The sequence below is a fragment of the Oryza sativa genome, chromosome 3 (genome assembly GCF_034140825.1).
Source record: "Oryza sativa Japonica Group chromosome 3, ASM3414082v1".
Taxonomy (NCBI): Eukaryota; Viridiplantae; Streptophyta; class Magnoliopsida; order Poales; family Poaceae; genus Oryza; species Oryza sativa.
Genome location: NC_089037.1, coordinates 3,133,581 through 3,143,340, shown reverse-complemented (window position 1 = coordinate 3,143,340; position 9,760 = coordinate 3,133,581). Strand labels below are relative to the sequence as shown.

The 9,760-nt window shown below is 45.0% G+C and overlaps 1 protein-coding gene and 1 non-coding gene across 3 annotated transcripts; one reads left to right on the top strand and one right to left on the bottom strand.

Moving 5' to 3' along the window:
* The first annotated feature begins 3,655 nt into the window (after positions 1–3,655).
* LOC4331683 (YTH domain-containing protein ECT4) lies at positions 3,656–7,894 on the top strand. Of its 2 annotated transcripts, none has more exons than XM_015774374.3 (9): positions 3,656–4,036; positions 4,389–4,474; positions 4,599–4,716; positions 4,910–4,983; positions 5,340–5,879; positions 5,986–6,603; positions 6,690–6,902; positions 6,991–7,137; positions 7,235–7,894. In XM_015774374.3, the coding sequence occupies exons 1-9, from the start codon at positions 3,922–3,924 to the stop codon at positions 7,445–7,447; spliced, it is 2,124 nt and encodes a 707-aa protein (XP_015629860.1). In that variant the 5' UTR covers positions 3,656–3,921; the 3' UTR covers positions 7,448–7,894. The 2 variants fall into 2 exon arrangements, with proteins under 2 accessions (XP_015629860.1, XP_015629859.1); XM_015774373.3 differs by having other exon boundaries at positions 4,596–4,716.
* A 1,579-nt stretch (positions 7,895–9,473) lies between these two features.
* TRNAL-CAA (transfer RNA leucine (anticodon CAA)) lies at positions 9,474–9,557 on the bottom strand. The gene has a single exon. It is a non-coding gene; the product is annotated as a tRNA-Leu (tRNA).
* Positions 9,558–9,760: the final 203 nt, after the last annotated feature.

The following is a 9,760-nucleotide window of genomic DNA, read 5'->3' as shown; positions in this document are numbered from 1 at the left end:
ACCTGGATAATTATACGGATATTATCCGTATTATGTTTTTGTGAGGTACTTTCTGGTACTATGTATTGATTTTACTATGATATATTGTACCATATTTATTACCTAAGGTCCTAATGGTCTAATATAATCGTATTATGGATATATGTAATTATTAAATGGTTATTGTTTATATGATATATAAGATTGTTATTTCGACTTGATATCCAAATAAATATTCGTAACCGATAATATACGTATCTACTTTGGTACGTATTCGTTCCGTATTTTTACCCGATACTATTCGAGTTTGTATCCGTATTCGGCGCTATCCGTGTTCGACCCAATTCCGATTATAAAATAGTGAGATCAGATCGAACCCGATTCGTTTTGACTCCTAGCTAGATGCACTCTGAATGCCCTTGCATTAGTGAGTGAGCTGCATGTCCCATCCTGGCCTCATTCTTGGCACGTCATTTTCACTGCCGTTGCCGGCTACTACTCCAGTAGTACTTGACCAACAACTCTGGTTGACCCTATGAAAAAATCTGTAGGGGTACACAAATTGGGCAATTTCAAGAATCTTATACGTAGGGTACGATGGAAACAGTTAAACCAATCATGCACATGATCCATAAATCTATCATAAGGTCCTTGTCCAGGATGACATCTGACGCAGACTCCTCCTCGCTAGGTGTGACACGTGTGCATCCAGGCCTCAGCCGTGCGTAATTAGAAAACGAAATTATGCTGCATAATCCATCGTTACGTCAGATAATATCCCATTACCCAAGAAAAAAAAGGGCAAGATGACACTGAATCCGACTACGCACGCACTACTGTACTGTGCCTACAAATTCTTCGTCATTCATTATTTTAAGCTGTCCAGCGCAAATCAACAAAATATGAGCTACCGCATTTATATAAAAGTGATTTTATCAGAGCGAAGTAATGACAAGGAATTGTATCTCATTATAAATCCCCCAAAGCTGAAGTAATTCTTCCATATCACAATAAACCAATCTAAATGAGAATTTGATACCACTCTAAGAAATCTCATGTTCATATTTATTGTCCTAGGTGGTGTTAAATTTTCATTTAGATAGGCTTTTTTTAATAGAGTAGCAATGTTAGAGAGGTCACATCGATCAACAACTAACATTACCACCTAGGACAACCTCATGTTTCAGATTTGTTATTTTATATTATGTTAAAATCTCATTTAGGTTAATTTTTTTTTTCAGAGAGAGATCATTATCAATCAATAGATAGAGATCATATCGATTAATGACTAATGTTACCGATAACCTCGTGTTCAGATTCGGTTAGATGGTGTTTAATTCTCAGTTAACTTTCTTTTTTACAGAGAAAGATCACATCGATCAACGACTAACGTTGTGTTGTTCGGTCCTTGTACTTTTACCCTCTATCAGCATCACGTTGCAGGAACACGAGTACCTCGTTGGGTGGCACGACGTGCCACACCCGGCGGCGCCGCGCCTTGTGGCCGAGCTTGGCGAACCCGTGCGCCACCTTGTTCTCGTCGCGGCACAGGTGCGACACGGCGACGCCGTCGAGCGCCGGGAGCAGCGCGGCGATCTCCCCGCACTGCCTCCGGTCCTCCTCCGACCGCACCCCGGCGCGCCCGTGCACCACGTCGACCACCGCCCTCGAGTCCCCCTCCGCCCAGACGCGCCGCCACCCGTACCTCGCCGCCAGCTCGAGCCCTCGCCGCAGCGCGGCGAGCTCCGCGGTGAAGCTCGACGCGCCGCCGACGATCATCCGCTCCGCGTAGCCGGCCACGAACGCGCCCTCGTGGTCGCGGAACGCGCCGCCGATGCTCGCCGCCCCGGTCGCGTCGTTGCGCGACCCGTCGAAGTTGAGCTTCATCCACCCCACCTCCGGCTTCCTCCACGTCGTCCTCTCCGACGACGACGACGACGTCCACCGCCCTACTTCCCCGGCGACGAGGCCACAAGCCAGTATAGGGTTGCACGGCCGTAGCACGCCCAGATCAGGACGATACACACGCGGCATCTACAACAACAACAACAACAAAATTACGCGATCTTTGCGAAGAAACAGTGGGATTTCAGGGTATAGATCTCACGGACTTGGGGGTGCGGCCGTGGAGGGGAAGTATGGAATTTGTGTGGGAGAATCTCACGGCACACGGATCCATTTCGGGGACGGGATTTGCTACGGTTTTTGGCGTGATTTCCTCGCGTTTTTTCGCATCTCAGTTCGTACGACCCCGCGTTTGATGGCTGCACAGGAGGAGGGAGGAGCAGGCACGGCACGTGCGAGATCTTATCCTGGTTTGTTTTATATGCGAGGGGAGAAGAAAAAAAAGGAAAAAGGAAAAAAAAAGCTGTTCGCTGCTGGCTGTGGCCGCCGCGAAGGAAAGAAAAAAAAGAGAAGAAAAAGAAAGGAAGGCTGCGGCTGTGGCTGTGGTAGTGTGGTGGATGTGGGCGTCGCGTGCATAGCGTGGCCGCGTGGGATCACTGGACGCGTCCAGTGCGCCGTGGTTCCTCCTCCAAGCTGAACGCGTTTTTTTTTATAATTTTTTTTGTTTTGTTTTGTTTTTCTTTCCTTTTTCTTTTTGTGTGTGTTGTATAGGGGCTTGGAAAGGGGTAGGGGTTTCTGGAGCGGGTGCAAATGGAGACAAGCAATCGGTGGTGGGGTGGAGTCATTGGACTCACGCGGTTGTTGTTAGGCACGGTGCTTAGCAGTTTACTACATAGGCATGTATTGACTTTTCCCCTCTCTAAAACATCCATGTATTGATTTCTTCCCTATCTAAAAAATTGATGACAAGTAAATCGCCATCTCCTTGTGCAGTATGCACTATGAGTTTATTGGATAAAAAAATCATATATTCAAGCTGGTTGGCTTCAGTTGATAAACCGTAGAGACATAAATAAGATAATATAAAATAATTTGAGTCAGGGTTTTATGTTTCTACTTTAAGTGATAAACCAAGATTGAAAAAATGATAAAAATATATAGAATAATTTTAAAACAACTTAAACATTTCAAAATTTATCAAGGGCATTAAGCCATGCAATTAACGTGATTATAACATGTCAAACCATTTTACTTAGCCAGTAAGCAAATACAAAACTTTTTATGAAACACAGTACAAAACACAGACACTCACAACGTACACACACTCACTATTCTAAACGCATACACGTAGCATATCTTGAGATTCAAGAAGTCACCACTAAAAGACTAATTAGCATCTCCCGAAAACTGAACCGACATAACTTGAATTTGACGAAGTTATCACGAACATTTGAATCTGAGCGAGCTATTTCCACCACAAGAAATCTAGCTAACCAGTTGAGATACGCTTACTTGCTTCGTAGTCTTATTCTTTTTTAAGAGCAAATGCAAACCTACGAAGTGAACAGAATGCATATGACAAGCCATTAGGCCATAAGCCAAATAACTAACCACCCATTCTCCATCCACGTTAAAAAAAAAAGAAAAAAAACCCAAGAAAAAAAAGTTTTTAATCGGTATCACTAAAAAGGGAGAAAAAAAATCAGGGGGAAACTGGAGAGGAGTGGAATCCAATGCGGGTGGCGTCCAGTGAGACGTGGTCCAGTGGTCCGCTCCATTTCTCCCCCCTCCCCTATCCTATATGAGCCCCCGACCCTCACCCAAAACCCTCCTCTTTTCCCCTTTCACACCGTACTGCCGGTTTGCTAGCCGCCTCGCTGCTCCGGCTCCGCCTCTCCACCCATCCCGCCGCCACCGCCGCCGCCGCCGCCTCATCCTCCTCTCTACCCGCGCCGCCGCGCCTAGCTATCTCTAGGAAGGGAGGAGAAGGGGCCGGGTGCGCGCGCGCTCGCTCGCTCGCTCGTCTCGCCGGATCTACAGCCGCCGCCGCCGCCTCCGGGTGTTCTCTGCTTGGGATCTATCTCGTGAGCCAAAGCCATGGCCGCCGTCGCGCCGCCTCAGGTCCCGGTCGTCGCGCCGGCGCCCGCTGCTGCTGCTGCTCCTCCTGCCCCGGCTCCTGCCGCCGCCGCCACCGCTGCCCCCGTCGCGGATCGTATCCTTTGGGTTGTGACTTTTGATTATTTTATTTCTAGGTTTTTGGGGTTTGGGTTTGGGGATTTGGTTTTGGCTTGAGGGTTGGTTGGGCTGGGTGTTGCTTTGAGGCTGTACGGCGGCCGTCTACCGCCCGGGGGTCTCAGCGTGGTCGTGCTAGGGTTGACTTCTCCAGATCGGGCTGTGTTTACTGTTTTTAGCCTTCTGTTGATTGTGAAATCGAATAATTGTTTATTTATTTATTCATACACAAATAATTATCATGATGTTTAGTAGGGCTTAGTTCGAAGGATTGGATTTTGGGATCTGAATGAATCTGTTTTCTCCTTAATTCATTGTTTTGCTGTTGGAAGAAACCACGGATCTGCTGCAGAAGTTGTCTTTGGATTCGCAGCCCAAGGCGGTGGATGCGGCCACCGAGCCCGCCGGCGCTAAGAAGGTATTGGATAAAACAGTGGAAATGATGGATCCTTGATGTTTGCGTGTATGCTCTTGGTTTTCTGTCGGTGATATGTGATTCTAATACGTGTGGTTCTGGTGATTTTTGACTGTTAATCCAGCAGGGGCCTGCAGCCAGCCAGCCTCTTAGCGTGGCGATTCCTCCTGAGCGGTCCATCACGCCAGTGCTTCAGGATTTTATGGATCCCAACATGTTCTACCTGCCAGCATACTACTATGGAGGTGAGGAACCATGGAAAAATTCTTATGGTGATCATTGAGTACAGCTATTTTGAATGGCTGACATGTCTTTTTTTTTCTTGTTCATTCCTATTTGTTAGCGCTGTGATAAGCCCTGTGGCTATTTATAGGACATTAGCTTCTTTCATGGTTTCTCCTATGCTTACAGAATTGTGCTGGTTTGCAAAATTACCAGGTTACGACGGATCTGTGAGCGAGTGGGATGATTATCCTAGATATGTAAATCCAGATGGAGTGGAGATTACCCCAGTAAGTTAATCTTAGATAATATTACCTTTTCCTTTCCATGTGATATTGCTGACCATAAATTGCACCATGTGTCATATACTTAATGTAGAAATGGTCCAAATATTTGCTATTATTGTCTGTTGGGAGCTGTCCTGTCAAATCTTGTTGGATGTAATAAGTGGAATGCTATGCACTCACTTATTTGGCTATGGTTTGGTTATCTGTGGTTCTTCTTCTTATTGCTTATGCTCTGTGCACTATTGCTTCTCTGTGAATCTTTTGTGTTCACTGTTATTTGTCTGCCACTAAATATCCTGTCATGAGAATCTTGCGTGCTGTGCTATCAACTATTCTGATTGGCCTTTGGAATTTCACAGGCAGTATATGGAGATATTTATGGATATGGGTATGCTCCTTATGGTGCATACTCCCCTGCTAGTTCCCCAGTTCCAACGGTTGATGGCCAAATGTTTGGCCAGCACTATCAGTATCCAACTTCGTATTATCAGCCTCCTACACCAGTTCCTTCTACCACTCAAGGCGACCTGCAGCCTTCTGCCAATCCTGACAAGCCAACAGCTAAGGCAGATCCAGCTAAAACAACCACAAATGGTGCTCCTAATGGTACTGTTCACAGTAACAGTGGAACTGTACCCCTTGGATCAAGCCAGCAAAATTCATCACTGACCCCTGATGGAACTTATAGGGCACCCTTGCTAGGTGGAGTTCCTTCTGCTGGTTACCTGGACTCTACATATGGGTATGACAGCACAGGAGCACACTTTGCATGGTATGATGGTTCTGCTTATACAAATGGACAGCAGAGAACAACTACAACCAATCACATGTCGTCTTCAACATTCAGTAATGGCTCTTCTGCAAGGACTCAAAACAAGGGCTCCACACCTCAGCAGATGGTGAGTCTTACGAAAACATGTTCTTTTTTTCTCCGTATGAATGCACTGTCCTGATCCGCTACGGCTTTGATTGTGAACTGAATTATTTGGCTTCTCTGTAATGCAGGGCATGAATAACAGAAGACCTACAACTACAACAGGATCAGCTGCTCCTACATATCCGAATAGGATGTACCCGAGCACCCGGTCTTACAGCCAGTATGGAAACTCATACAAAACTGGTCTTTCGTACAGCACAAATGGTTATGGAAGTAATGGCTATGGTAGTAATGGTTATGATTCCAGGCTATATGGTCGGTGGGGTCTTAGTATGGATAACAGGTACAAGCCAAGAGGCCGTGGTAACGGGTACTATGGTTTTGGCAATGAGAGTCAGGATGGAACAATTGAGTTGAACAGAGGTCCTAGATCAGGCCGTTTCAAGAACCAGAAATTGTTTGGCCATACTGTCACTATTGCTGTGAAAGGGCAGAGCCTTCCTACAAGTGACAGCATGAATGCTACTGATGTACCTGATAGAACACAGTTCAACCGAGATGACTTCCCTGTCCAATATGATGATGCAAAGTTCTTTGTCATTAAATCATACAGTGAGGATGATATCCATAAGAGCATAAAGTACAATGTGTGGGCAAGTACCACTAATGGAAACAAGAAGCTTGATGCTGCTTATCAGGAAGCTCAGGCTAAGAGCTCCAAATGCCCAATATTCTTGTTTTTCTCGGTAAGTTATTTGTGTCTTGTATTCATTTGTGAATGTTAATCATGGTTTCTTTTTCCTAATTTTGTCTTTGTTGCTGTGAACTTAAGGTTAATACTAGTGGGCAGTTTGTTGGTGTTGCTGAAATGACTGGCGCTGTTGATTTTGAGAAGACCTTGGAGTACTGGCAACAAGATAAGTGGAATGGTTCCTTATCTCTCAAGTGGCACATTGTCAAAGATGTGCCCAACAATATTCTCAAGCACATCATCCTAGAGAACAATGAGAACAAGCCAGTGACAAATAGCCGTGACACACAAGAGGTACCTTATATTTGTCCAAATTAGTTCTTGACTTCCAAAAAGCCACACCATGCGGTTATCTTATTTGACCTGCTTGTTTAAATTTCAGGTAAACCTTGACCAAGGCATTCAAATGCTTAAGATATTCAAGGAGCATGTCAGTAAGACCTCCATCTTGGATGACTTTGCTTTCTATGAGAACCGTCAGAAGTTGATGCAGGAAAAGAGGGTGAAACAACAGCAGATCCAAAAGCAGGTATATATAAGCCTGAGCCTTGTCTTTTGTCAATCTGTGCACCTTGGTTTCTCTTATGCCTCTTTGGTAACTCTAATGGTCGGTTCTATCATTTTAGGTCTGGGACAGTAGGGCTCCAAGTTCTGTCACTGGAGAGAAGCAGCAGGATGCTGCTACTGCGAAGCCAAAGCTACCAAATGGCGTCAATGGAGAACTGAAGGTTCCTGCAGAGAACGGCACAGCTCCAGTCGTTACCTATGCAGCGAAGGTCGCCCAAACAGCAGCGACTGAGAAGCCTGCCCTTGCCAACGGCACCGTCAAAGCTAGTTAACTGGATCACATACCCCATGTTCCCTAGCTAGCCATGAAGAACAAGACGGTCCTGAAGAACTCAACAGGCATGTGGTCCCAAGGAACTGATGGTCTGGAAAACTCTTATCTGTGAAACTGGCAGCACGGGCCCAAGATCCTGCTGCTTGGCTGCTACTGGGGAGCAGTTGGCTAGTTAGTTTTGCCTAGTTTTCTTTTGCCGTATTCCCGTTTTCGGTTTGCTTTTTTTTAGCTCGCTCTAAGACTCCGTTTATAGTATCGTCGAAAATGCCAGAAAAAAACCTAGCGGCAAAGACAACAAGTTGCAAAGACCATGTCTGGCTTTGGTGCGTTGCGTTTCGCGCTTATTCAGTGGGGGGTGGAGTACTATAATCCCGTTGTTGAGTGGTTCTGGAAGTGGGTTAGATTGGTGCTATTTATTTTACTTAAAAGAATCTTGCTTTATATACATCTGATGATGCAGGGTCTCGCCTCTAAGTGCTCCACTAAGCAGCTATTGCGAAGCTGACTCACTGCTTTTCGCGGCTGTTCTAAAGCTGGGGCATTGCTTGCATCATTCCATTTGGTTGCTTGATGAGTAGTGCTAGTAGTATTATCATTTCAGGGCCCTTTATTTGTTAACTATAGCTAAGCGGATGGATGGTACTACCAAGCACTTTAACTGCAGACTGCAGTGCAGTGCTGCTATCGCTTCTGCTTGATGAACCGATCAAGTGTAGGTACAGACTGCAGTACTACTACTACTACCTGTTGCTGAAAAAGGAGTACTAGTATAATACGGTGACCACTGTGATTGTTGCTACTTGGTACGATGAGAAAGGAACTGTGGTTTCATCGGCATGTGGTGCCCATGGGCCAACTAGGAGTAGACGATATGCTGCTCAAGTGCGGTCAGGGTTGGAAGGTGAGAGGGATCGTGATTCGTGAGACCGTTTTTCTGAGATGTTGCATGGTTGCAGTGCGTGCCGGTCTCGCCTCCCGCTCAAGTGTTGCATGGTGTCAGTCTGGTCGAGGATCGGAGCTACAGCTACTCTCTCCATGCCTAAATATAAGATGTTTGCCAAGATATAAGAAACATCGAATAGGTTCTTATATTTTGGTACATAGAGTAGTTTCTCGCGTTTCCCTCTTACCTAACTCGGACGGCTGTTTTGCGTTTGCTTTACTTATCAGTGATGAAAAGTATACATGTTAGTATGTTACAGACGAAGATTTAGGCCGGTCACAAGTAAGGTCCTGTTAAGGTTGAATCATCAATGACGAGAAGTATGCCTATTTCAGATGAAGATTTAGGTCTGTCACAAGTGAGATCCTAATAAGTTTAGTCATCACTGACCACTTATCAATAACGAAGAGTATACCTGTTAAAGATGAGGATTTGGATCCGTCACAAATGACTAGATCCAACGTAGTGAGATATACCCTCCTCCTAAAAAAATGAATCTAGAACTGAATGTGACATTTTTTTTAGTACAAACGAATCTGAATATAGATATGTACAGAGTTGTAATACTGGAATGTGTCACATCTGATATTATTTTATTTTTTTATGGGATGAATGTAGTAGTCGTGTTGGCAACCAAACACCATTCGCCTATGCGCTCGCGCGTGCGAACCAGACTTTGCTTGTGCACCGACGCGCGCTAACCATGCTGTGCAAGTAAACAAACACGTCGTCCATAGCGTTGCATTTAACTGGCTGCAGGACGCACAGGTTTCGGATGCTTTAACATTCGCAAGCTGTCTTACTGAAAACTTGATACTGTACATCATGCTGTTCGGGGAAGATTGGTGGCCAGGCTATAACAAATTAAAACTGTTTTTCTTTGTGAAAAACACGATACATCGTGCTCTTCGGAAAAGATAAGTGTTCAGGCTATAGTAAAGTTAAAGCAAAAGTTTAAAAAAAAAACTGAGAAACTATTTTTGTTTGTGAAAGACACGATATATCGTGCTGTTTGAAAAAGATTAGTGTCCAGGCTATAATAAAGTTAAAGCAAAAGTTTCAAAAAAATGATCGAAAATATTGTCAGAAGTGGGATTTGAACCCACGCCCTCGTTAGAGGACCAGAACTTGAGTCTGGCGCCTTAGACCACTCGGCCATCCTGACCTTTGTGCTAAAATGTTACTAACATATTATTTTAAGTCTAATCTTCCCGATATGATTCACCATCATTTTCTAAGCTTTTTTATTTTGAACCACCCAGCAAATAGTACTTGTGAATTCTTACCGTTCATGACCACCAGCCTACTTCGTCGCTGCAGTGTGTTCACAATCTCGGCGAGTTTCGAGCATGTCCAGCTCGAATGTCT

Bases quoted from the DNA above. Each gene is read 5' to 3' on its own strand.
- LOC4331683 (XM_015774373.3), top strand. From the start codon at position 3,922: ATGGCCGCCGTCGCGCCGCCTCAGGTCCCGGTCGTCGCGCCGGCGCCC. The intron at 6,604-6,689 runs GTAAGTTATTTG...TGTGAACTTAAG, and splicing joins CAATATTCTTGTTTTTCTCG to GTTAATACTAGTGGGCAGTT. The intron at 7,138-7,234 runs GTATATATAAGC...CTATCATTTTAG, and splicing joins AACAGCAGATCCAAAAGCAG to GTCTGGGACAGTAGGGCTCC.